Source organism: Trematomus bernacchii, unplaced genomic scaffold (assembly GCF_902827165.1).
Source record: "Trematomus bernacchii unplaced genomic scaffold, fTreBer1.1, whole genome shotgun sequence".
Lineage (NCBI taxonomy): Eukaryota > Metazoa > Chordata > Actinopteri > Perciformes > Nototheniidae > Trematomus > Trematomus bernacchii.
In genome coordinates, this window is record NW_022987524.1 from 3,071,973 (window position 1) to 3,099,887 (window position 27,915).

General features: G+C 43.3%; 1 protein-coding gene across 1 annotated transcript in view; it reads right to left on the reverse strand.

Annotated features, from left to right (window-relative positions):
- LOC117473763 (xenotropic and polytropic retrovirus receptor 1 homolog) overlaps nt 1-20,818 on the reverse strand; it is a 39,598-nt gene extending 18,780 nt beyond the window's left edge. Inside the window, exon 1 of the mRNA XM_034119577.1 lies at nt 20,410-20,818. Within this exon, the coding sequence (XP_033975468.1) occupies nt 20,410-20,478 (69 nt within the window). The 5' untranslated portion in view covers nt 20,479-20,818. The remainder of the gene's footprint in view (nt 1-20,409) is intronic.
- Between the last annotated feature and the right edge of the window lie 7,097 nt (nt 20,819-27,915).

Consider the following 27,915-nt stretch of genomic DNA (forward strand, 5'->3'; position numbering starts at 1 on the left):
TTGGGTCTTTGCCTCGGACAGACGACTTCTCATGGCCGTTTTGATGTTGTTCTGAAGGCTGAACCCGCGCTCTGCTGCTACGCTGGAGACTGGAATTACCAGCGCCACTTCAGCCAACGTTTTGTAGTCGGGAAACATTTCTCCCAGGGAAGTGATCAGAAGTCGGCAAGACTCTCTGAACGAGGGATTTCCCGATCCTGCAAGCACTCGCTTCACTGGGAGGAAATCCCGCAGCATGCGCTCCTTCTGCACCAGTGGCGCAGCTGCATCCCTTTGTGACCCGTAGTGGTCACAGACGCGCTCCAAGGCCTCCAGTCCGTAGCTCTTTAACGCGCTGTCAGCACCCGGATAGCGAGATGCATTGATCACGGTGTCGAGATCAGCGATGATGCCTACATGCTCCGAAGGAAATCTTTTTTTGATGGATTTAGTAACCTCCGCGATGTAGTCTGTGCGCACACGTGAAAAGGTCTGAGCGTCTGCCTGGGTGAGCGTGATGCCACAGAACTTGCCGTCTTGTAAAGCCTCGTTAAATGTGGTCTCCGCCTCACCTGGCCCATTCATCAAGTCCTCGAGGCTGGCAAGGGTCATGTTCACGACGGGCTGGATGGAGGAGATGTTGACATCTTCTTTTTGGAAGGTGAGGTTCATGCGGTTCACCACGGCCAAGACGTCAGTCAGCAGGTGAGTCAAGGCAGGGAACATGAGCGTTTGGAGGCGCTTTCTAATCCCCTTAGCGACCGGACAGTCTTTGTCAGCTTCCTCCTCCTGCAACTCCAACACCAGAGCAACCCAGTTGGCACGTATGCCCTTAACTGCCCTCTCCAGCGACAGCCAGCGTGTAGCTGATGGTTGTTTTAGGCTCAGCAGGTCGTGTTCCTGCATTTCGTTTTGGAGTTCATTTAGTCGGTGTGTTCGAATGGGGGAATTCTTGTAGTAAGTGTATATGTTATTAATAGTCGTAACATATGCACTTATTTCACGCACAGCCTTGGAGGCATCGCGTGCAGCCAGTACCGTTCTGTGCGCACCACAGTGAATGTTTACGAGGTAGGGACAGTCATTCAGCCGCATCTTTTGTGCAACTCCGGCCTTTCGACCCACCATCACATTCGCTCCATCACTTCCCAGACCGACGACCCGAGCCACAGCTACTCCACGGCCCGATAGCACATCTTTTATTTTTGTTGTGATGCATTCTGCAGTGCCAGAAGGTATTACATAATTGCCAATAAACACGGTTTCAGGCTCCCCTTTATGCTGAAGTGTCAGGTATGTGATCAGCATTTTCTCAACCGTGATATTAGTCGTCTCATCTACTATTACCCCGACATATTTACTGTTGGCGATGCGGTCATCGATAGTGCTGGATATGGTCATTGCTATCGCCTCCTCCATCTGATTGACTGTCTCATGGTGGGTGTACGTGTGCGCACTGTTGAGGTCTGGACATCCAGCAGATTGTAATAGCTGTATTAGGTTGGGATATAGGTGGCTCGGGGTGTTTGTGTTTGCCATACACAACCTTCAATTGTGTTTTTAATGCCTCGTTACAGGCAACCTGCGATTTCTCCACATGCTTTACCATTGCCACGCTCTGGTTGACCACGCTTGAAGCTTCGATGTGGCTATGGCTACTTTTGTGATCATTCAGCGCTGATTTCTGCATCGTCGTGCACCCTCGGACAAATCCGTTACTCATCTTAGCTTTTCTACAGATGTCGCAGAACATTTTGCCATCTTCCCTCCTCAGCCACTTAAACTCTTGCTCCCACTGAACCCGGTACTCCCGCTTCAACACTTTTTTCTTCATGTTCTGAGTCTGTGTTCTCTAGTGTTGTCATATTTGAGGCTCTTGCTATTGTTTGTACGGGAGTCCAAATCCAAGAAGAAAACAAATATTTTAATAGTTGAATGGTTTCTGTAACTGAAAGAAGTTTGGTGCCAAAATAGGTACATAGTAATATAAGTTCTAGTAGTAATTATAGCTGTAGTAGTAGTAGTTCTAAAAATCCCGAGCTTATTGTTTGGATACAGTGATATTCTAGGGCGATTATTTGCAGAAAAAACATACTATTCCTACGCTACCTGTAAGGATACAGTAACTATATAGTGCTTTTAATTTATTTTGAAGGGGTGTGGGGGCAGTGAGAGGGGGAGAGAAACAAAATGAGATGACCATATATGGGAGGTTATTCCATAAGAACAATGGTTTAGTGGGAAAGGGCCGTGTGTGTGTGTGTGTGTGTGTGTGTGTGTGTGTGTGTGTGTGTGTGTGTGTGTGTGTGTGTGTGTGTCCCATTCAGAATGCATTGAGGATTATCTCTTTGCATTGAGGACCTGACCCGACTTGCTTGTCTGAAGAAAGATCTGGACAGATTTAACATCTATTGGGAAGCTTGGTGGACTTTTGATATGATGAAGGCAATCGAGCAGGCCTGACTAATTTTGCTCCTGAAATATTTAGAAATTATTTGAATAGAGTGTTTATTTTGGGTGTGAGAGCAAATATTTTTTCGGAAGATTTTAAAGACACTCTAATGGCGCATTTCCACTATGCGGCCTCGCTCGGTATGGCAAGGCCTCGTTAGGCCTTGTTAGGACTGGCTCACTTTATGGCGCATTTCCATTACAGTTTAGTTACTACCCCAGTTCCTACCCCAGTTCCTATAGTAACGCAGTGTAGGCGGAGCCGTGACGCCATCTTCAATGCGAACCACAAAACCAACATCAGCCGTTAGCTGTTAGCACTCAGAGCTCACAGCTCCTCATATCTGTTCAGAAACTAGACAAAAGTTAAACAAGTACAAACCACAGACTGCCTGTGTCATGGCGAATACAGTCGCTGCTTTATTTATGTCTGTATAGGCCGTTGTTGTGAGTGTGGACAGTCGGAGCATATACTGCCTTAGCTTAGCCGATCTCCATTTAGAAAACACGCATTTTAAAAGGTTTTTCGCCTGCCGTCTGTCTGCAGACTAGTCAAAGCATTAATTCATGGTTTTTACTAACCGGTATCAGTATGTTGTTACTTCGGCATCATTTTAAAACGTGTATTACAATTAAATCACGGTCAAATATGTTCATCTTGTTGTAGTTGTAGCCCCCTTGCCAGCGATTCTCTCTCTAGTTTAGCATACTCAGCCCGACTCAGCCTGGTTGTTGGCCCGGAAAGAACCTCGATTTTATGGGGCCAGAAAAACTGTGAAATAGTACTTGCTAGCCTGTACTACGCCAAGTGGAAACGCAACCAAAAACGGGCCGTGCACGGCTCGGCACTAAAAACGAGCTCCGCGCTGTAGTGGAAATGCGCCATTAGTCAGTGCTTCTCAAACCTTTTTCAGTAATGTACCCCCTTTGAAACATTTTCTCAGCCAAGTACTCCCTGACCGACCCCGAACATCTTTGATAGAAAAAGCCTATATAAATAATTACAATATAGTGATGTTCCATCAGTGTGTGATTTATTAACTCCTTCATGCATGAATTACAACAAACTAAGGATATTTTCATCTTTATGCATTTTTTAAAAACAGATTTTTAAGTAATATATGTTTAACAAACCAATGAACAAAATGATATAATATGCAAAAACTATAAAATACAAAACCCCATGCATATACAAGAAAACAGCATTTAATTAGCAGTCTCTAATGTAGTGACCACAATGCATGAAAGGGTTAAAAAAAAAAACACTTTGTAACTGAAAAAAATGTGTAATTCTAAACAAACTATGTAATAACACTGCACTGACACTATTTAGGAGTAACAGGTCCTCAGCGATCGTGTACGGCTGTTTGGCTTTAGCGATGAGCAGTGACACCGCGATGCCTCCAGTGCTTTGGCTGATGTTGTGGAGGCTTTTCGCATCATCTCTTGCGAGGATCTGTACTCAGCAAGTTTTCTCTTGAAAAACTCCGGTGGCTTACCAACGTGACACAGGTGTTTGGTGCTGAGATTTGGTGCTGAGATGTCTCTGGAGGTGCGCTGGTTTCGTTGGCTAGTTTCTCCCCACAGAAAAAACCCAATGCCTGGGGTGGGTTGCCGTTTGTTGAGGTGAATCCCATCAAAGCATACGCCTCCTGATAGACGGCATTTTGTTGGCTCAATTTTGTCTTTCTTTTTTTCTCCGTTTTCCACAGAGAAGAACCAGTTAAGCACCAGAAAAGCACAAGAACAGATCTTGAACCCTTGGTGGTTCTAGAAATATTTTATATACAATTGGGTTTTCTATTGAACTAATTGTACTATGATTCTTTTTGTAATCATGCATGGTATTTTTTTTATTAACTGTTCTATCTCACGTACCCCCTGCAGTACCCCAACGTACCCCCAGGGGTCTGCGTACCCCCATTTGAGAATCACTGCTCTAAGTGATGATGTCACACACTCTAGCCCTGAAGAGTCCCTCCCATAGACACCCATTATAAAATCTAAAACGGCCTTAAAATGTACCAAAACTTAAACTGTGAAAAGTCTAAATCTGTATAAGATATCAATAACAGCATTCACACAATAACTTTATGGTCTGTATGGTGATTTTAAACCCCTTCTTGACTAAAGAAAAATGGATGCATTAGGATGTGTTGTACTGTGATATATAAACTGTGTGGTTTTATCTACAGACAGTTCCTACATTTATTTTTCAGAAACAATGACATAAGTTATAACAATATATATTGACCATATACAATTAGATGCACTGTGGTAGAAGATGATATCCATACCCCATTCCATACTATAACACATACAGTACAATAAAAGAAAGGTTTAGTTGTAACTCTCTGTCCAATCATTGAGAATCTCTCTCTCTCTCTCTCTCTCTCTCTCTCTCTCTCTCTGCTGCTATAATAACAAACAAAACATCTGCCTGCTCTCCACAATGATCAATAACAGCGAATGGATGGTCAAAGTAAGGTACAGAATCACACGAAGCCTGGTTAGTGTTGCCTGACTTTATAAAGCGTGTTTTTTTTTGTTTTTTTTTTATAAGTGTGTGTGGTCACTTTGCTCAGCGCTACTGCTTGTAGGCAGGCATGACGAGGCTCTTCAGTCGACCCATGTTCAGGGGAGGTGGGTTTAGTTTCCTGCACGCCTCGACGTAAGAGAGACGTAAGCGACGCCGCCTCTTAGCTCCGAAGCTCTTGCCTCTAGACCGACAATTTTTTTGGAGCTGGAAGTGAACCGCATTCCGGAGCTATGAGGCGGCGCTGCTGCGGTGTGAACAGGAAAAAACGGTACTTTTCAGGCTCTAGCTCCGAGCCGGAGCTGAAAACGCGTTGGTGTGAAAGGGGCATCTGTGTGTGTGTGTGTAAAACGTGGGTGAGTGGATTTGAGATTTGAGTAAGACAGGAGGACACACAGCCTCTTTCATACACTCTCACTCCAGAGTTAGACAGCAAGCTGCCAGTCAGTGTTTCAGAATGCTATCAGAGCAAAGACTACAATGGCCTCACTGTGAGCTAGCCGCTATAAGAGTTGGAGAGCTGGCTTCTGCAGCAAACAGCAGAGCAAGTCAAGGTCATGCTGTCTATGCTCAGTGTTTCAGAGTGCAGCCCCCAAACAATGTAAAGGACAGCAGCACAGACAACAATCAAGAATCCAGATTTACATTTAGAGACACTATGCTAACAACTTGTTTGTGTGTCTATGGTCATCAACCTCATGGCGAGCCAGTTTTGGCCTTTCCGCACCAATTTTCAGCAGCTCTGGTAAACAAACAGCCAAATAGAACAACGTCTATTTAAAGGCCCCATGTCATGGCCATTTCTACTGATCATAATTCCATTGTTGAGGTCTACTAAAATAGATTTATATTGTGCAATTTTCCAAACTCACATTGGTTTCTCATACAGCATCTCTGTATAGTATGTGTATTCACTCTCTGTCCTAAACGGCTTGTTGGAGCTCCTGTCCCCCCCCTCCCTATGAGCCCAGTGGCCGTCTGCGAGACAGCGAGACACAGCGAAACCCAGCCCGAACACACACACACCCTGGCTGGGAGTTTGTGTGTGTGCTCACACACCGACTCACAGCGTCCCGCCGTCTCAGGGAGACTCCACGGATTGGTCCATTTGGACCAATGGGTCCATTTGGGTATGGTCACATCACTGTACCCAGGAAGAAAAAGAGAAATCTCCAACGAGGCGTTCTGGGGCAGCATAGACAGGTCTTTTCTGTGTTAGAGTTTTACTCCCTACAGGGTGTACTTTGAGGGTTTGTGACTCTGCAGACCGTTTACATGCAGAAAAACCTTCATAACACACAAGGGGACGGGTAATAACCGGAAAAGCATGACATGGGACTTTTAAAATGACAAGTTCATAGTGACAGAGTGCTTTCTTTGTACATCTGAGTGATGACTGCAAAATGTCCATCCAGAGCTTTTAATAACAAACAGCTGTCTACTCATTAAAGTCTAGCTTGTTACTCTTTTATATTCATTTTTATATTCATTTTTGTATGCATGTACATTTTACTATCACCAGCCCTGGCCTATTGTTGTTTGTTGTTTGTAGTTTGCATTGTAAAGTGTTTTGAGTGGTTGCTTAGACTAGATAAGCACTATATAAATACAGTACTGCAGTGAGCATATACATACAGTACTGCAGTGAGCATGACAAACTCCACTGAAAGAGCTGAAAACAGGGAATATAGCCATTAGCCAAAGTAACAGGTCTATGTGTGCCTCTGATTTTAAGTAGCTCATTATCAGAACTTAATGAATGATTCCCTAAACCTGTGATCTACTGTGCGTTTAAAGGTGTTTCTGTGAAGCAGCATGTCTCCCTGCTTCATCCTGAGTGATGCAGAGAGTACGCTCAGGCCGCGAGTGAGTGAGTGAGTGAGTGAGTGAGTGATCAGTAGGCAGGCTCAGCATGTGCTTTGAGTGAGTTTCCAAAACAAAACACACGCAGCTCAGCAGAAAGAGGGCAGCTGTGATCCTCACAGATTACCCTACTTCTGTGCTTTCCCCTTCTCAAGCCTCCACCTCTTCACACACACTCACAGGGCTCTTAACCTCTTGCTGGCCTTGTTAATCAGCCAAGGGCATTTTCTCTTCTCTCTCACACACCTGCCTTGATCCAGACTCATGACCGGTGGCTATCCCCCTCAGACAGAGCTGTGTTCTCTCTCTCAATTTGTTTCAATTCAATATGCTTTATTGGCATGAATGTCAGGTCAACAATATTGCCAAAGCGTCAAGGATAATACAATTCAATAGTGATATGATAAGAAAATTAAATACAATTCATTCATTAAACAATTTACAACAATATATTATTACAAAACCGCAGGTGCTTATGGTTCTGAAGAAGGATGCAGGGGAACTTAAAGGGCCCATGTCATGGCCATTTCCACTGATCATAATTACATTGTTGAGGTATACTAAAATAGATTTATACTGTGCAATTTTCCAAACTCACATTGGTTTCGCATACAGCATCTCTGTCAAGCATGTGTATTCAGCAGTATTCACTTTCTCCACTAAACGACTCGTTGGAGCTCTTGCCCCCCCCTCCCTGTGAGCCTAGTGTGCTCCGATTGGTCAGCTCGGCCACTCGTTCTGATTAGTCAACCACCAGAGAGGCTGCGCCCATGTCTAACAGTGCTTTTCCCGGCTGCTCTCAGCGTAACATCAGTCTTATCATGGCGTCGGCACAGCCGTATATTTTATATACATATATATTTTTAACTGTTGTTATAGAAGAGTGTGACGGCCCCAGGGCCTTTGTCTTACGATGGGGTGGAGCTGAAGAGGCTAATCAGCACGATCACGGACACCTCCGGACACTACGGCCCCAGTCTCTCTCCAAAGCGGCTGCAGGAAGACTAACTCTGCGATCCTCTCAACCACCTATCTCTCCATTTACCACAATAAATGTGCCGTGGTTTTGTAAACTCGTGTATGTCTCCTTGTCTTTGTGGCCTACGAGCCGCTCATAACAAAGAGTAAGTTATTTTTACCCGTTATAAACTACTACTGTTTGATGAGAAATCAAATCATGGTTTGCTATATATGAATTCAGGGAAGAAAGGATAGGCCTACTAAGTATTTCCATTAAACTTTATTTTTAGAAATGTACAAAATGAACATAAATATACATATATACACGGTATATCATCCATTCCTCCTCCTTGCATCTTGCCTGCGCACAGTCGGTGCGGTGCCTTTTAGCACGACGCCTCAGTAGTAGTAGAAGTGCCTTTTAGCACGTCATGGATTGTCCGCCAGGATCTGGCTGGACGAAATCAAATGCAAATCACAAAATATTAGAGAAACTTAGTTGTTTTAGATTCGTTAGTAGTAGTTGTGTAATGAACAGCTTGCCTGCTAATATGCTAACCTAGCTTTGTTTACCTTGGTAGCTAACACGATATGAACGTTAGCTTGGAGGAAAGGCAACTATAATGCAGTGTAATAAAACTACTATGAACAAAAGCTAGTGGTTCATATTAGGCTAGCAATAACGTGTTTATAATTGCAATCGTATACGGGTATTCTGCTACCATACAATGTAACTTGCATGAATACATTGTTTTGCGCTAGCATACAGCTAGCCTCGTTAGCTACATGCAGTATATGTACGGTCACAATGTACGGTAAATCACAGTACAGTATACTGTATGAGTATTCCGTGTGTGTGAATGCAGACCTTCTCCTGCTATGAGATACATGTATGCAAGGCCATCTGCTGATATTAGAGTTGATATATGGAAACTCTAGCAACTTAGTTAGCACAGTTAGCACTGTGTCAATGGCTTAGCAGTCCAACACAGTTTACACATTTAAACAGTCTTGTTTGATAAATACACAAATAACAATGCAAACTTACAGGTTGTATACCCAGATCTTCCCCTGCTCCAAACGGTCCAAACAAGCTGTGCATATCCGGCCTCAAACTGGGCAATGTTTTGGAAGCTTTCGTCTGTGAAATGCCGGTTCTTCGAACCTCTGGAGGAGGAACACGCCGCTGCTGGTGTGGCCATAGCTCTTCGGGATTGGTCCATTTCGTTCCGGGTACCGCATGACATCAGGCGGTACCCGGAACTAAATGGAAGACTCAAATGGGCAGTGACGTATCTCCAACGAGGCGTTTTGGGGAGGTATTTTCTGTGTTAAGAGTTTTACTCGCTACAGGGTGTACTTTGAGGGTTTTGACTCTGCACACCGTTTACATGCATAAAAACCTTCATAACACACAAGGGGACGGGTAATAACCGGAAAAGCATGACATGGGAGCTTTAATCTGGCTCCCTTTAAAAATTGATGACTTTGTGTATACTGTACATGTTACGTCTGACATTTTGAGATGTTTTGGTTGTGGAGTGGCAGGAAACCTGATCCACGCGTGCCCGGGGAGGGCGGGTGACGCGGCCGTGCCCGCGCCCATGCCGCCCGTGCCCGTGCCGCCGGTGGCACCGCCGGTCAGTCGGTCCGCGGCAGAGCCGACAGTTTCACACACAGAAAGCACACAGGCAGGTACACACAGTAAGACAGTTTCACACAGTATCACACACACAGACACTCAGGTCACACAGAATGCAGACAGTGAGCACACTGCAGCCAGAGTGGCTGAGTCTGTTCTGGAGGATGTTGTAATGGATGAGGACTTGTTAAGGTTACCTGTTAAAAGGAAAAATGAGGAAGTGAGCAAAGACAGTGTGGCACAAAAAGGGAAGGTGTCAAAGACAGAGTCGCTGTATTCCTCCTCTCAGCCAGAGGGAGTCACAGAGGACTCAGAGGACAGTGACAGTGAGTCATTCTTTGACATCGTTGAGTTAGAAAAGGGAGGAGTATTCTTTCCAGAGGATCAGATCCTTTCTGAAGGAAACTAAGGGGATGAGGGCAGTGAAGACAGAGGATTTTTTTGTTGATTTGCAGATTTTTCATAATTCTGCCAGGGCGCTCATGCGGCGCACAGAAGCCTTAGGGCACATGTGTCAAACTCAAGGCCCGGGGGCCAAATCAGGCCCTTGGTGGATTTAATTTCGGCCCGCAGGATAATTTCTAATTACTATTAGATCTGGCCCGCCGGTATATTACACGCACACCTTCACTCCATCCTGAGGGTCTCCTCAGCTCAGAGCCTGAGCCCAAACATTGATGAACTTGCACCCAAGATGAGATGCCAAGTATCTGGCTTGAACTAGCATCACAGAGCAGCACACTGAGTTTACATGGATGTTTCCTTCTGCACTTTGTTTCTTGCGACAGCAGGGCATGTTTGGTTTTCTCTTTGAGGGGAATAGTTTTTTTGAAGCTGTTGTTGGCCTGTGGAAAAATGTAATCATAAGAAATGAAGCTGCAGATAGAGCCATAAGAAATGAATGCAACTGATTATTTAATGTTTAATGTTGTTTTTATAGGCAATAATTTAAGCTTTGTTAATTCCAGGTTTAATATATGCAATAAGTTCATTTCAATACGTTTTGCAATAAACATTGAACCAGTCCGGCACTCGACTAGTACCCATTTTTTTATTTTGGCCCACTGTGTATTTGAGTTTGACCCCCCTGCCTTAGGGGAACCTGTCTTCAGCAGCCCAGAGAAGCACAGGCTAAAGAAAATACTGCAGAAGATTGGAGAGCAAACTGCAAATAATGATGAAGTACATTTTGTTTTGACTTTTTCTCTTTTATTTTTCTTCAGCCAGGTTTTTGATTTTGTTAGGATGCAACTAGAAATGTAATTATGAGTGACATAAAGCTGGGCTCTTTAAACATTAACGGTGCTCGGGGGGATGCTAAGAGAGCATCTTTATTTACTTTATTAGAAAACAAGAGTTTAAATGTGACGTTTCTCCAGGAGACTCACAGCACTGCTGAGAACGAGAGTGACTGGAGGAGGGAGTGGGGGGGGGGGGGGGGGGGGAGGGCTTCTTCAGCCATAAGTGCAGCAATAGTGGAGGGGTTGCAGTTCTCTTTGCGAGGGGCTTTACACCCTTCTCCTGTACGGTCGATGAGGTCATCCCAGGACACTTGCTAAAAATAAATACTGAATTTGAAAAAGTTAAAATATGTTTTATAAATATTTATGCTCCCTGTGTGGGCGCAGAGAGGCTTTTGCTTTTTGAGAAACTGAAAGATACTCTTAGCACCTGTGATAGTGAGGAGTATCTGTTCCTGGGGGGGGACTTCAACTGCACAGAGAACCCTGTGCTGGATAGGAACCACCAGGAGCCGCATGCTGCCTCAAATGCCCCTTTCACACCAACGCAACTCCGGTTCAAGCTCCGTGCTAGAGCTTTTCTGGTTCAGAACCGGTTCTTCGGTTTAGCGCCGGCTCTTTTCACACCGCTCAGAGCCCGACTGGTGCTGCCGCTGCTGCGTCATGACGTCACAGTTTACGTCGCTGAGTTTCTCCCCAACGCCGGAGCTCACCTCACAACAACGGGCCGGTGACTGCGTTGCTTTTAATCATACGAAGCCAGATTAAATTAAATAACGACTTCTCCAACCTTATACTTTTCTCCAGAGTGCCGTGGTTCATTGTTTATTAATGTGTTTCAGCGGCATTTACCGACCGCTGCAGTGCTGGCCGGCTGCTCTTCCACGGGAGTTTATTCTCCCGTTAGCTCCGGGTTAGCTCACACGGCTCTAAAGTATTCACTGTCTGACTGTCACACAAGCAGCTGATACATATCCCCAGTTCCCCTTAAGTGAATGTGTGTCAGTCTGAATTGACGCTGTTTGGCATCACAACGCTGTTATGAAAGTTTCTCTGGTATAACATGGGTGATGTTAGCATAGCAACCGAAGCTAAACTGACTACTTGCTAAGCAGTTTTCTACAGGCACTTTTTACCGACGTATTTTTCATTATGATTCTACTTGTGATAGTCGGACATGACAACCTGTGCAGCCCATGTATTGATTTCATCCGATAGCTGCTATAATAACAAACAAAACGTCTGCCTGCTCTCCACAATGATCAATAACAGCGAACGGATGGTCAAAGTAAGGTACAAATAAACAGAATCACACGAAGCCTGGTTAGTGTTGCCTGACTTTATAAAGTGTGTTTTTTTTAACAAGTGTGTGGTTGCGTTCTAGTCACTTTGCTCAGCACTACTGCTTGTTACAACTTTTATTTGCCGTACTCGCCTTAAGTGTTAGCTCAGGTTAATCTCGCCCCCCTCCGACGTAAGCGTGACGTATGCGGTTCTTGCTTCTAGACGGACAACTTTTTGGTGCTCGAAACGAACCGGATTCCGGAGCTATGACGCTGCTCCGCTGCGGTGTGAACAGGAAAACCCGGTGCTTTTCAAGCACCAGCACCGAACCGGCCCTGAAACACCGTTGGTGTGAAAGGGGTAAAAGAGTGCCTTAATAAGACTGACAGAAACCTTTGAGCTGTGTGATGTGTGGAGGCACTTCCATCCGGGCCAGCGGCAGTACACGTGGGTGCACTCTAGGGATAACCTGTTGTCTCTAGCTAGGCTGGACCATGTCTATATTTTTAATCATCACATTAATGTAAGCAGAAGCTGCTCCATCAGTCCAGTGGGAATCTCTGACCATTCCCTCGTACAAGTCTCACTTTTTATGAATCATGTTAAGTGTAATAGTGTGTATTGGCACTTTAATGCTTCTCTGTTGGCCGACAACCATTTTAAAAATGTTTTTACATTTCTTTGGGAAAACTACCGTTTATCTAAGAGTGAGTACAATTCTCTTCAGCAGTGGTGGGATGTAGGTAAAGTGAAAATCAAGCAGCTTTGCCAACAGTACACTTTCAATGTCACAAAGGACATGGCTAGATCTCTGAGAGCTCTGGAGAGAGAAGTGGTGGAGCTGCAGGGATTGGCAGACTCCACAGGAGAGCGAGAACATGTTAAAGTTTTCAAAAGTAAAAACTCAGCTCTGTCTGACCTGCTGGGGTTTTCTGCTCAGGGTGCTCTGGTCAGATCCCGGTTTCAGAACATCGTGAAAATGGATGCTCCCTCTCACTTTTTATTTGGTCTGGAGCGTAAGAATGGTCAGAGGAGGCTGATGCACTCCCTGCGATCCAATGCGGGGCAGCTGCTTCAGGAGTCCGCCGACATTCGTCAGTGTGCTGTGGAGTTCTACAAAGAGCTCTACAAAACAGAGTTCCAGGCCGAGCCAGAGGTGGCGCAGTCGTTCTATGAGGGCCTTCCTAACGTCCCTGAGGAGGACCATGCAGAGCTGGAGGCAGAGCTCTCTGCCCAGGAGCTGCAGGAGGCCCTGCAGAGCATGCAGAGTGGGAAGGCTCCTGGCATAGACGGCCTGCCTGCAGACTTCTATAAGGCTCTCTGGCCGGTTATAGGAGACGACCTGCTGAGTGTGCTCAGAGACAGTCTAAGTAACGGGAGGTTGCCTCTGAGTTGCAGGAGAGCTGTGCTCACTCTCCTCCCTAAGAAAGGAGACCTGCAGGAGATTAAGAACTGGCGTCCTGTGTCTCTACTCTGTACCGACTACAAGCTGCTTTCCAAAGTGTTAGCAACGAGGCTGAGAAAAGTGATGGAGCATGTCATTCACGTAGACCAGACATACTGTGTACCCAGCAGGTTGATAACTGACAACGTGACTCTAATTCCAGATGTTTTGGACCTCTCCGGTTCATTGGGATGTGAGCTTGGTGTGATTTCTCTAGACCAAGAAAAGGCTTTTGACCGAGTTGAGCACCAGTACTTGTGGCAGACGCTGGAAGCTTTTGGGTTCAGCTCTGGTCTCATAGCCAAGATCCAGGTCTTGTACAGGGACATTGAGAGTGTACTGAAGATAAACGGTAGTTTGTGTGCTCCTTTTGAAGCTCAGAGAGGAGTCCGACAGGGCTGCTCTTTGTCCGGGATGCTCTACTCCCTGGCCATAGAGCCTTTTTTACACCGGTTAAGGTCAAAGTTACAGGGTTTCTCTTTTCCTGGCTGTAGGGATGTTTTTAAATTGTCTGCGTATGCGGATGACATAATGGTCTTTGTTAAAAAACAAGAGGACATCAATGTTTTAACCAAAACTGTGAGCAACTTTTGCAAAATCTCATCTGCTCGAGTCAACTGGGGGAAAAGTGAGGCCTTAGCAGTAGGAGAGGGCAGCATTGACAGCTTGTTTTTACCTGGGGGCCTTGGTTGGAAAAGGGCAGGGTTAAAGTACCTGGGTATTTATCTTGGTGATGACACGTTTTGTTTGAAAAACTGGGACGGGCTTATAGAGAAAGTGGAAGGCCGGTTAAAGAAGTGGAAGTGGATCCTTCCCAAACTTTCTTTTAAGGGGCGTGTCCTTATTTTAAACAACCTTGTTTCCTCCATGCTGGCTCACCGGCTGGCATGCACCGACCCGCCCGTAAACCTGCTGTCCAGGGTGCAGGCTCTCATGGTGGACTTCTTCTGGGACCGCATGCACTGGGTCCCTCAGAGCGTCCTGTTCCTGCCAAAGGAGGAGGGGGGACATGGCCTGGTTCACCTGGCGAGCAGAGGGGCTGCTTTCAGGCTCCGGTTCCTCCAGAGGTTCCTGAATGGACCTGCTGACCTGGTCTGGAGACCCGTAACTCGGGCCTTATTGGAGCGCTGTGGTGGGCTGGGTCTGGCTGAGTCGCTGTTCCTAATGGACCTGAAAGGATTACGCCTGAATAATCTCTCGGGTTTCTATGGAGGTCTCTTCAAGGTGTGGGGACTACTCAGAAAAGAGAGACCAGAGTGCTGTGGCTCACTGTTCTGGCTCCTCAGAGAGCCGGTGGTCCGTGGATCTCGTTTTGTGTGTGGAGTAGGGCCTTCTCTACAACAGAGACTCTGTGAGGAGAGGATCCTCACGCTGGGCCAGGTGGTGGAGGTGTGTGGCCCCCGCCTGGACAACGCTGCAGGCCTGGCCTCACGTCTGAGCCTCAGGTCAGTCCGGGTGGTCAGCCTCCTGCTGCAGAGCTGGAAACAGCAGCTCAGCCAATCAGAGCTGGCACTGATAGCTGCTCACTGGACTGAAGTTGACATATGACAATGACTCTTTTCCAGAGATGCTATGTTTTTCCTGATCTCAGTTGTGATGTTTTTTTTGTTAAAGTTGAACAATGTTACTGTTTTTAAGTTTAGCACCATGTCAAACAAAACCTTTTATTATTTGGTGATAATGTGTCTGTTTGTTTGTTTTGTGAATAAAAGTGGTTTGAAAAATCAAATCTCTCTCTCTCTCTCATATTGGTGGATTACGGTTTTAAAACTTATTTTTTATGTTTTGGCCGTCGTCACGTAGTTTGGGGCAAAATGAACATCGTGCAGGTTTGTGCTGCTCTTATAACAGTCGTATGCTAGCCAATGCTGTCAGCACTCAACCTTTGTACTAGTTTCCTCTCTTTCTCAATCTATCAGTGTTAAGGCTTTGTTCTTCTTCTCCATTTGTTTCCCTTTGGTACATGAAAGAAGTTTCTATGGGGATTATCTCAATACAGCCTGTAGAGATGTAAGATTATCTGCTCTTCTCTCTTTTTATCCCTCGTTTCTGTCTCTACAGTTATTTTCACTTTCCTTCTGTGGACATTTTCTGGAATCTATTTCTTGTGGGTCATATAACTCCCTCTACACTGCCCTTTGTGTAGACATCTTTCCATCTGTATTCTCTTTAAAGCATGAGAGATATAAAAGATAGTAGTTAATACTTGGCAGAATTAGAAGTTGTCCCACATGACTATAATTTACTAAAAGAAGCATCTTTTATACCAACAACTGGTCCAAAAGACTTCGATAAAGACAGCGCTGCTTCTTCTTAGGTCTGCAGCTTAGGGCTGGATGTGTCCTAACATGTGGATAAGACCTGTCCCATTCGGAAGGATTCTCCAAATACGGCACAAAATATATAGTTTGTAGCCCAAACACAGCATCACAGTTTCACGTTGCACTTGGTATATAAATTCACATGACCATGTCATATTTACCAGGTGTCAGTGTTCAGACGTTTAACACTCACTTGTGAATAGAGAGGTGCAGGAATGAGTCATACAACCCAGAAATGAGTCAGCATTTGACCACTTCAAATCAGTTTTAAAATAAGGAGTTAAGAGAGGAAAAAACATCCCAACAGATGAGACTGAAGGAGCAAAACTGCTGCTATCTTCATGTAGATATGGCAATAGACTAGTATAAGCAATTCACATACACTGTAGGTGCTCCTGTCTGTAGCTTCAACTTACACGCACACACTCAGTTTCCTTCAAACCGTAGATAAGAAACTGAACACAGTATTATCATTTTTCTTTTACAGGCAGCGGACTCATTATGATTTTAACCATGAAAGTATTAAGGAAGTATTAAGATAAGACTTCATTGAGGAAATTCACAACATTAAATATAATTCCAAACAACTAATAGTGTAAGTTATTTAAGTCTGTCAGTGTTGTTTCAGAGACCCTTCTCTAAAAATGTGCTCCCTGGGACTGCAAGTGAAAAAAGGAATTGTTTATTCACCCTTATTTTGGGCTTCTCTCTTCATTATGCCCAGTGAAAAACAGCTATCGTCAGCAAACACCCTTCCCATGAACTAAGGCTGCTGCGGGATGAAGTTTCCATCAATGCTGCTGTGCGCAGACTCCATGTATTAAGTTGAATACAGGTCAAAGGCATATGGGAATTATATAACCAACAATGGTAACAACAGTTTACAATGGAAGTAGTAAACAAACGTCGACATTTGGCAAAGTGCTACCTCAGTCCCCCAGCAAGAGGATTTTCCTGTCTTTGACACTTGCACTACTTTAAACTCGATGAAAGCAAAGGTGATTAGACTTTGGGTAATCATTTTAACCATTCACTTAGCCTCATCTTCCTAATAAGTTTGGAGGGTAAACTGGCTGTTGCATAAAACCTGCATGATCATCGCTAGACTGTTATCCCTTTTTTCCATTTCACGTTAATGAGCAATACGACAGTTTCCTGTGAGAAGAGGGCTGAATACCGAGGTAGAAAGAAAAATAATACTTCAAGACGTGTTGATCATTTGTTTCCTGAATTACACAATATCCTTGGACAGAAGAAGAAGAAAACAAATAATAATAATAATAATAATAATAATAAATATATTTTCACATTGTTTTGCGATGGTTAGGCCCACAGGGCGGCAGTTTATAAACTGTGCTAAAGAGGCTGTAAGTAGTGGCGGACTCATGCGCTAACCAAAATCTGCCCAGGTGGCACAGGTTTTCAAATGTTTCTACAGAACAGCTGATCCTAATATCATGTGACAAGGTTTTTTTGATTGTCATCTTTGCATGAAAAATAACTGACAATTGATAAATTATCAAATAGTTGGTTCTTGGTTTTCTGTTGATTATCAGTTTAATGAGTTGACTTACAGTCGCAGCTCTGGTAGAAACCTTGATGGCTGCAAAGCACCAAAGCCCTGTAAAAGCCTAAGGGAAACCCCTAACATGAGATCAAAACAGCGAGATACACTCTGCTTATCCAACTATCCTGCTAAGTGTCTGACCCAAACACAGCTGCCAAGACAAAACATGCCGTCCATGGAGAAGCCCTGGTCAGCATGGCTCTGCAAACCTCACTGGCCTTGGTCCCCCATCTTCACAGGACCCAAACTAACCAGGCTCAGGGCCAGATGTACAGCTGGGTGGAACAACACGCTACATCTGGCCTGCATCTTAACACTGCAAGAGCAAAAATAAACTGGATTCAAACTACAGTGGAAATAAGCCAAAGACAAGAGCACAAGGAGAATTTGAAAACTCATCCATATATACAGTATATATTTGGCCGGATTTTATTTAAAACTACTGATGTTTTATACTCACAAAAATCAATGGATCCACAGACAGAAAATATCTAATCATTCAACAACTATTCTATTCAATAGTTTTCAATTCACCCAAGGCTATTTGGTTTGGCCATAACAAAAGCTAATTCCGATTTGGACCTCTGGAGCGGAGCTAAACTTGGGTACATTTTTAAAAGGTGGTAAGCTTTTTTACACTGAATAGCACTGCTGAAGATGCTCTCTAAAACACTCATTACCAACTCCAAAAAGGACTTTTGGCTCAAAGCTTAATGTAATGGTGCTGCAAAAGGAACTAAAACAATGTGTCAGAAGTGCAGAGCAGATGACTGATTGCTTCTGATTTGGAGCCACAAAGCTAAGTTCTCCCTAATTCTAAGGTATGAATAAATTGTCTAAATTATCTAACTCATATATATATATATATATGTTGAGGTTTTGATTGTGACTAAAATAATATACTGCAGTCACACTATGCAGAGCACCGCGATGACTGATGAAACACTGCAACCCGCAAACACTGCAGAGGCTGCTGCTACAGGTGAACACAGGGATTGGATGCAAGCCTGTCATAGCTGTTTTTGTATACATACATATTGGCATGAGCTGTAACAAATGAAAATGTACTGATATGAGTCCTAAATGGAGCAAAAATACATTGCTGCATTGTCTGAAGCTTTAGAAAACATAAAAGGCAACTCTATATAGTTAATAATATACAATCATAATATCACCCATGAAGACATGAACAAGAGCCATGCTTGATGGTCCACAACAGTAATTAATGGGTTGGCTCCCTTCAGTTTGAGGTCTAGTTTAGTTTCTGATCTGCGTCAAGGTTGATACAGTCCCTGCATTTGGAAGGTCCGAATCTATGTTGGCTTCAGTTAATTAGTCAATTATTTGTTGAAAGCAATCATCTTGATAATAAATTAATTTCTTTAGCAAAAAATACAAAATGTTCATTGTTGCACCAGATGTGAAGATGTCCTTTTTGGGCTCTGGTGGGGCCCTTTTCCCTTTTCTCTAACATCTTATAGACAAATCTTATTATCACATCATTAACTGACGTTGAAAGATTAACATCACCAGTACCAGTAGCTTGTCAAAATAATCCTATCAGTAACTTGCATGAAGAGAGAATAAGAAACTCATTCCTGTTGTATGGTTCATGTGCTTCCTGCAAACCAATGTCGATTCTGAGCAAAGAAAGATTGTAGGGGTGCGGCAGAGAAACTCTCTCTGGCGGGAACACATGGATTTTAGCCTTTGCAGACCATTTACATGCACAAAAACACACTACAGGAGAGGGAAAACCCCAAAAAGCATAATAAAGAAACTAGTCCTACTCCGAGACAAATCGGACACACCCCTACATCGTCAGCACGGATGTATGCACATGTTTGCATGGTCAGAGTACGGTCTGTGCAGCAGTCTCGATCCTCTCAATTTCAGGTTGTCAGTACAAATGGCAGACATTATGCTGGCACCAAATGTAATTACACTATAAACAAGACATATATATATATATATACATGTACAATTAACACCTGTTCTTCAAAATGGATGGAGTTTGTGACAGCTGCTGGGAGTCCCAGCAGCTTCTACTGAAGCCAGTCCCCAACTCCGGGGACTTCGGGTGGCAGTATACGCCGTGAAGTGGTTTGCGGCCTGCCAGTAAACCCAAAGCAGAAGAAGAAGAAGTCACGTCAGCGGCTCATTTGCCTAATCCTCCCTCAGGAACGTATTCCGGTGCGATCTGCTCTTTAGTTCCGGGAACTAAAGAGTTCCGATGAACTAAGTACTGGGAACTAAGTACGGCAAAGTGCTTGGTGTGAAAGCGCTTCCTACTGTGTGTAACTTTCACTGGGTTACAAATGTATCACTGGTAATGAAATGTGTCCAGCACACAGAACAACTGGGTAACAGCTTTGAATTGCATTTATGGCTAGATATAGCTCAATTAAGACTATATATTAACTGGCATTCTCTTAGGATCAGCACTAAGTTCCTGCTGTATAAAAATACTGCGATCCAAATAAACAAGCTTATTTGGATCTTAGAATAAGAAGTTCAAATATAGTGGCACAAATGTAAAACTATTAAGAATGTGTTTACCTGAAGCCCTGTATAGGAATTAAGGCAACATAAAGAAGTGAATGTCTTTAGTGGGTCAGAGGTTGTAGATTGAGCTATCAGCATCCTGGCAGCTTATGACAGAACACCAGCAGACTTGTGAGCTGGCTCAGCAGTTTAGGAAACAGAAAGGGTGGTTAACAGGCTCAAATACATAACTAACGTTAGCTCAATAATGATGAGTCAGCCGAATGGCTTTTGTCTCCAAAACACATTCCAAGCAGCTTATCGGTAGAGGACAGACACACTCTGCAGGCCGGGGTCGTATCGGCTGGATGTGAGCAGCCTGCGGAGCAACAACAGAGCCTCTTGCCTGTCTGCTAGCTAACGTTAGCTAACACTAGCTGGCTGCTGTTGGTTTGCGGTTGTTACCATCTAAGCAGTTCATCCCTTCCTGTTTATAAAGACAGGAGTATGGTAGAAAATCTAGATATCTCCAATTGTACTCACATAGTTGTCAAAAGAAAATACAGGTATAAACGGACAGACATGAGACAGCCAGTTAGCCTGTGAGCTAGCAGTTGGCTGCAGAGCAGGTTCTCACCTCATACTGGATGTACTGCTTCCTCCACTCCGGGGTGATGTGAGCCGAGAGATGCTCCGTGAACTTCATGTTCACAGTTTGCTCGGTAACTCTCCTCTGCTTGTATAGTAACCAGGACCGTTGAGTGAGTTAGCAGCGGGAGGTTTAGTAGAGCTGGTTCACCGACGGTAACACAGACACTGTCATTGAAGACTGCAGTCACAGCCTCAGTCTTACAGCAGTTTGTCCTCGCAGTATCCGAGCTATCTACCGGGGCACATCTCTGCCGTTTGTGACACAGTCGACGAAGGGCTGGCGGGGTCACATCTTCGCTAAAGCACACGCTTAGATGTGCTCTTATCTATTGCGCCAGTATCGCAGAATAGCGGCTGGTTTCTGGTAAACACGCTCCTGTATCTCTCTCTCTCTCTCTCTCTCTCTCTCTCTCTCTCTCTCTCTCTCTCTCTCTCTCTCTCTCTCTCTTCTCTCTCTCTCTCTCTCTCTCTCTCTCTCTCTCTCTCTCTCTCTCTCTCTCTCTCTCTCTCTCCCACTGCTGCTCAGACTCTCTCCACCTCCTGTCTCCCGCTGCATTCAGGTGCAGTTGGAAATATTATATCAACCCAATCTTGAGCGCACCTAAACATATGTTTAGTGGGTGTAGAAAGGTGTTGCCCAATCCTGCTTCAGGAAACGTCATCCAGCCAGGACGGTCAACTAGTTATCTTATAACTTGATGGGGAACAGGCGCTGGCTGTGGAAGGGGAGGAGGAACACACATTGATGTTCCATTCAGAGACAGTCATCATGCCATTTTAACTCCCATCACTGTTCCTGTGGTTCATCAGCAGAGTGTTTTCATGATTAATTTTTACTCTGCTGGATTTTGTTTGTGCTTCGGAAGGCATGTTTAAACTTCACTAGTGTCCTGAAACTCCTATTCAGGTGGAATGCAATTTTGAATTTGAACAATTATGATAATTATGCTTTTTGCTCCAGAGAGCAACCCTTTGGCATTTATAAAATACTGCTTAGTGTTTACATATTTAATTGTATCTCTTTAAAAGTAGTTGTTTTCAACACTGCTCATAACTTGCTTAGAGAACAAACCTTGTCCTGCTATATATTCCGATGATACATGAATGTTACGTGTGACGTCGCCAGCCACCCATGCCTTTGTGAGCAGATGACGTACTTCGTCGTGGAAGGGGGAAGTTCACACTACGGTTCAGGCAGAGCCGTTTATGAGAGTTGCGACAAGTCCAAGTCACGTGGTTCATGGAGACTCAGATAGTTCCCGGAAGTTCGTTGCGGGGCATTTGAATGCGTTAATAACAGGAGATATAACTGTGATTTTTGGTAATTAGTAGTCAATAAAGGTTTTGATTTGCAATATTTATATAATATATCGATATGTGTATGGAGTTACATCAGTGTTTGTCAAAGTGGGGGGCAATAATTATTGATTCGAAAATAATATGATACAGTGCGTGCGCGAGCGGGAGAGAGAGAGAGAGTGCACCGGTACCGGAGATCGTTGTTAGCTTCTCGTGCTAGTGAGCTACGCTAACTGATATAAGGAGCTTTTTCAACAACAAGGTGGAGAGGCGCTTTATAAATTCCATTTATTATTATTATTATTATTATTATAGTTATAAAAAAATAAGAGAATAAATGAAAAACAGGTTTGAAATACTATATGACAGTAAAAAAAAGAATAAAGTTTAAAAGGGGGATTTGTAAAATATCCATAAAGAAAAAGTAAATCAAGCTACCCCACAGCACCTCCAAAAGAAATCTCTGGTGCCGCCACTGAGCCTGCAACCCCGTTTTGAAGAAATGTGCAGTGCAAAACAGGCTCATTGCAGTCACTAATGCTGTGATAAGACAGCAAATATCAGCATTTTCTTTCTTTTCATTTTTTTTTCATGTGGCAAAGTATTATAACTTATTGTTCTAGCAAAGGGATTGCACAATTGTATTGTGTATTTATTGGTTTGAGCACACAGACTTATGGAGCATTGTTTTATTATCACTGTTCTAGCAAAGTGATTTTTTGGAAAGGAATGCTCACGTTCATATTGATGTATTTCAATAAATGTTAACTTGGCCCATTACGTGACTATTTGTGTTGGGGGGGCCCGACTTTTTTTTTTCTCCAAAGGGGGGGCCTGACAGAAAAAGTTTGAGAACCACTGAGTTACATCAATATGTTTTTTGTTTTTTTTAAAGTAAAATTCGATAATATTTGAGGATTAAGATAAGATAAGAAGTACTTTATTGATACCAACTTGGGAAATGTTTGCGTTGCAGCAGCAAAAGACAAGGCATTGTACATTAGAGAAGTTAAAAGACTAGAAATGAACAATCCAAAATGTAAACATCCCAAATAGAAATAAAATAGCATTAAAAAAAGTAGAAAATATACATAGATAGTGTGAACAGCTATTTTACCTGTTAACATATACATGTTAGGCTAACGTTCAAAAGTCAAAGTCAAAGTCAGCTTTATTGTCAAAAATTCTACATGTGTTATACATCCAGAAATATCGAAATATCGTTTCCCGCAGTCCCACAGTGTGACATGTATACATAAAACAAAACAAAAAGGGCCTAGATAAACGTGGTATACATTTAAACAAAACAAAGAGCCTAGATAACCGGGGTATACAGTTTAAAATGTCAATAATATATTTAAAGTGTTCAAAGTACAGTTTCAGTGCAGTAGCAGCGGAGATGGGCAGATTGCCTTGGTTAAAGAGCCTGTTGCTGTTGTTTATTGCTTTGAATTCTTTAAAACAAATATTATCTTCTTAAACTTGTATGGTAGTCAGGAGCCTCACATCCTAATGTGTATTGATATATTTAGAGGGAGGGGATGGCAAGGAATGTTTCAAAATTCAGATTAGATTAATTTCTACCATTTCTTTCATTCATGGTGGTTTCAGTAATCCCATGGTAATTGAGGACATAAGTAATCTAAATGACTCATGTAATCTTTATGACTTTCAGAAAGGACAGGAGACCAACAGGTGACTATCAAAGGACTAGCGGCAGCAGCATGATGATGATGTGAAATGTGTTGTTTTAGGAACATCCATTGTAAATAAATGGAATTCAATAAACATCGAATAGCATGTCATGCAGTTTGTCTGTGCCTTTTCCTCTGTGTTGTCCTGGCATATAGTCTCCCCCATGGTTTGCTGTGCTGCCTGGGGATGCTCCAAGCGCTCAGAGAAAGGAGTATGAATGTACAGTTTCCCCACTGACACAGAGAGGAGGAAAGAATGGCTGGCTCAAGTCAGCAGGAGCAATTTAACTATCACAAAAGACAACAACAGCAACAGAAAGACGAAGACCACACCATTGGGAAGCTTAATGTCTGTTTAATAAAAATAAGGAACAGGGAGAGGCTTGCAAAACTCTGGGAGTTGAGACTCAGGGTGAGGGTCTCATTGCAGGTCTTCAGGCTCCATTGAATCCCCCTGGGGTTCTTGTGCTGAAAGAGGGAGACAAAGACAGGAGAAAGGGTTAGATACATCTAGTAACCTATAGGATGGGAAATTACTGACCTATTTTAAACTTACCTTGTGTTTTCACTCTCACTTAGGTCCCTCTCCCTTTGCCATCAATCCAAAATCAGCTGAGCTGCAACACAATACAGACAGGTAATAATCAACAGAATCACAAGGACATAATATGGCTCTGCTAAAAACACTCACCCAGAAGTTACGTTTTTGTTTACTGTTTGGAAGTCTCAAATATGCACTCTAAATCCATATCAATAGCGATGTACCACAAAAATAGCTCTCTTCCTTATTATTGTGTAATGTTAACTATATTATACTAGCTTGAACTCCAAAATGGATATCCTCATTTCACCACCTCCACCCACTACAATCACACGCCCCAATGTTATATTTAACCAATATTTAACTCCCTCCACCGCGCATAAAAGCACGTTAAGAAGCACTTTTCTCTAATTCCACATTGTTGGACGAAATGACATTAAGAGAACGGAATTTACAATTAAAAGGCTGATCATGGTTAACGTGTGTTGCTAACTTTATCCGGTATCCTAGCCTAATCTGTTTTCGTTCCCTAAATCTACTAATTTAGAGCGGGATAATCCACTAACATACTTTAATTCACATGTTAATTTGATTCAGATGTGCTGATAATATCCGCAATATAAGTCTTTAACCTGTTAAGCCCTGAGCCTGTTTTTCAGGCCTCAGGCTCGAAAATGACATTCCCAGAACAAATGACTATATCTTCACTTCTAAAGGGGGTACATTAATAATCTTTTTTCTCAAAGCAATGATACACCTGTGAGTTGGATGTAGAAGTGTCAGAATCAATATAGATGTTTTAAAAAAAAGTAAATTCAGATTGAACATAGTAAAAAAATGTAAATTATAGTGTCCGTCCAAATAAAAAACATTACTTATAGTGAAAACCACCCTTGAATGATGGGATAGTAGACTAAAAGCTTTAGGAATCCAAACTATAACATATAATAAGTACCCTGTATCAAGATTGATGCAAAACAAGTGACATTTGACCTTTTTAGAGAGGTTTAGAAAAAGAAACCCACCTCTGGGTACATTTGGGTGTATTTGCCGTATCTCTGGAACCCATTGGTCGATTTTGGGGATTGACACCACTTTATAACCGTTAGAGCCAATAGAATCGAGGGGGAGTTCCTAAATCCACCTACACGTTACCATTGGTGAATGAGAGTGATGCGCACGCAGTTTGCCCAAACCGAAAGCTCCGTTACACTCTATATGAAAACTACGTTTATTGACATAAATGTTATTATGGATTATCAGTAGCCTAATCCTTTCAAAGTGACACGGAGACATTGGATCAGTGGTGTTGTCTACGTGATATGCTGGTATACGCCGTATACCCACTAGAAAATGCCAGTGATTTCCGTATACCCTCTTAAAAATGAGCGATGATACGTAACAACATCATTTTGTGACTGCGCTTTCACGCTTTCGCCCCTTCTGTGTTAATACTTTTGGACGTCTGGGGCTTCCGTCGCCTGTGGCCTGTTGCTAAGCAACAGCAACACACTTTGTTCGGCTCTGACAAACCCCACGTTTCTCTAACGTTATCAGAATTTGATCCGTCCACCATTCAAGTTCGCGGAGCGCTAAACAGGAAGCAAACCTGAAACGAAAACAGACGACAATATTTCAATGTTTTCCGAAGTTTTCCCCTACTACCACTACAGAAGAAGAGCCAGGTCAGGCGGCTGTCCTAAAGGTGACAGAGAACGAGCCCGGCGCTACCGCAAAGTTACCCGGTAAGTGAAATTAGCATGGTTATCATTTACGTAACTGTAGCAGGGGATAGTTGGTTAGAACTAGCTAACTTGATCAACGTTAGTGTGGTGGATCAATGGAAGAGAAAGGGAGCGAGATACTGCGTGTGTGTGTGATGTGTGTGTGTGTGTGTGTATATGTGTGTAGCTTTGTGTGTGTAGCTTTGTGTGTGTGTGTGTGTATGTGTGTATGTGCAGTCATAAACAGAACACAATGTTTATATTATCTCCTTGTTTCGGACACAGATGAGAGCTCCTGGCCAGCCTTGTGGACTGAAAGTCAGGCGAGGGAATTTAAGAACAGGCATCCTTGGTTAGAGTGGAGGGACAGAAAGTTAGGTAAATGTCAGCACACATGCAAAGGAAAGCTGATCTAAACAACAGAAATTCATAAAGTCAATGACTATGCAAATGAGAGTTAATTCATGGTCATGTTAAAAGTGCATTTAAAACATTTGCACCATTAAATTACTATATGTTACTTATCAGTAGTTGTCAAATAATTAGCTATTGAAAAAGTGGAACATTTTTCTCCTTTTATCTGCTTTTCATGCATTTGTTAGCCATGATGTAAATATTGTAAGCAGTTTATTAAATACTCTTGAGTAAATCTTGGCTCTTTTCTGCAGATGTTATTGGTAAAAACTTGTATTATGCTAATTAGTCATGGTTTTGTTTATTTCCAGGTTGTGCTCTTTGCAGCGCTACAAAATCAACCGGTGTCCTCACAGAACAACGAGTGTCTATGTCTGAGGAGTGGGTGCACTTTAAGATCCAGTCCTCAGATTCAAGCAGATCAACATCTCTGGCCTCTTTGAGAAACAAGATCAGACGACATGAGACGTCCAGAGCACACAAAATAGCCCAGGAGCTCACGGAGAAGGGTGGACAGGATTTAGTTGGAAATTTGGTGAGAGCTGTGTCAGAGACTGTGTTTGCAGAGACAGATTCTGTATTCAGAACAGCATACTATCTTGCGAAGATGAACCAACCTTTTACTGACCATGATAGTCTCATTGAGCTTCAATGCCAACATGGGCACTAGTCTGCACTCAAGGTACAGTTCCACAACAATTGTAGAACACATAGCAAAAGAGATGCAGAAAAAAATAGTTCACAGTATTGTGACGTCTTCAAGCAAGTTGTCTGTTCTCATTGACGAGGCTACATCTATCAGCCACAAATCTGCAATGATTGTCAACTTGAAAGCCTCAGTGGATGGAGCTACTCCTGAATTTTTGTTCCTGGAGCTGGTTGAGCTGGAGAGCCAAAGGGCAAAGGATATACAGTAGAAGAAGCTCTGCTGAACCTTTTGTACACTGCAGGCTCCACTGAAGAGTGGCTTCAAAAGAACTGGGTCTCATTTGTTTCTGATGGAGCCAGTGTCATGTTAGGCAAGAACTCTGGTGTGGCAACCAGGCTGACAGCAAGGTACCCTACCCTCTTCACATGGCACTGCATGAACCACCATTTGGAACTGGCTGTGGATGAGGTTCAGGCAGTCAACCACTTCTAAGTGTTCCTAGAGAAGATCCACAATCTCTACAGTCAGTCCAATAAAAATTCACGAGAGCTTCTGGAAGCAGCACAAGAAGTGGGCTCGCAAGTCCTGAAAATTGGCAGAGTTTTAAGTACGCGATGGGTGGCCAGCAGTTTCCGTTCTGTAAAGGCTGTGTGGACATCATATGAAGCACTCAATAGACACTTTGAAAATGCTGCAGGCGACCAAACAAGAAGCAGCAAAGAGAGACAAACTTATAGAGGCCTGGCACGTCGAATGCAAAGCAAGGAATTCCTGTGTGACCTCGGACTCATGTTTGATGCACTGTCTGAACTTGCAAACCTGTCTCAGCAACTCCAGGCCCATTCTGTCACACTCTTGAGAGCAGACCATCTTCTAAAGCGCACCATCAGAGTGCTGGCATCATTCATAGATACCCAAGGAGATAAATTAGAGGAGGCACTGACTGCACAAGCTTTGGGACATTTAGGATCTGTTCCCTTGGAGTCAAATGCAAAGCTCACACCAATCAATGCAAAACAATTCCTACAAAGTCTGATCAACAACTTGGAGAAGCGCCTCTCATTTGATGGTGAAATGCTTCATGATCTCAGTGTTCTGGATACAGGCAACTGGCCATCAACCCCTGGCATACGGCATGGTGAGGCACAAGTGAAACGACTCTGCAGGCGGT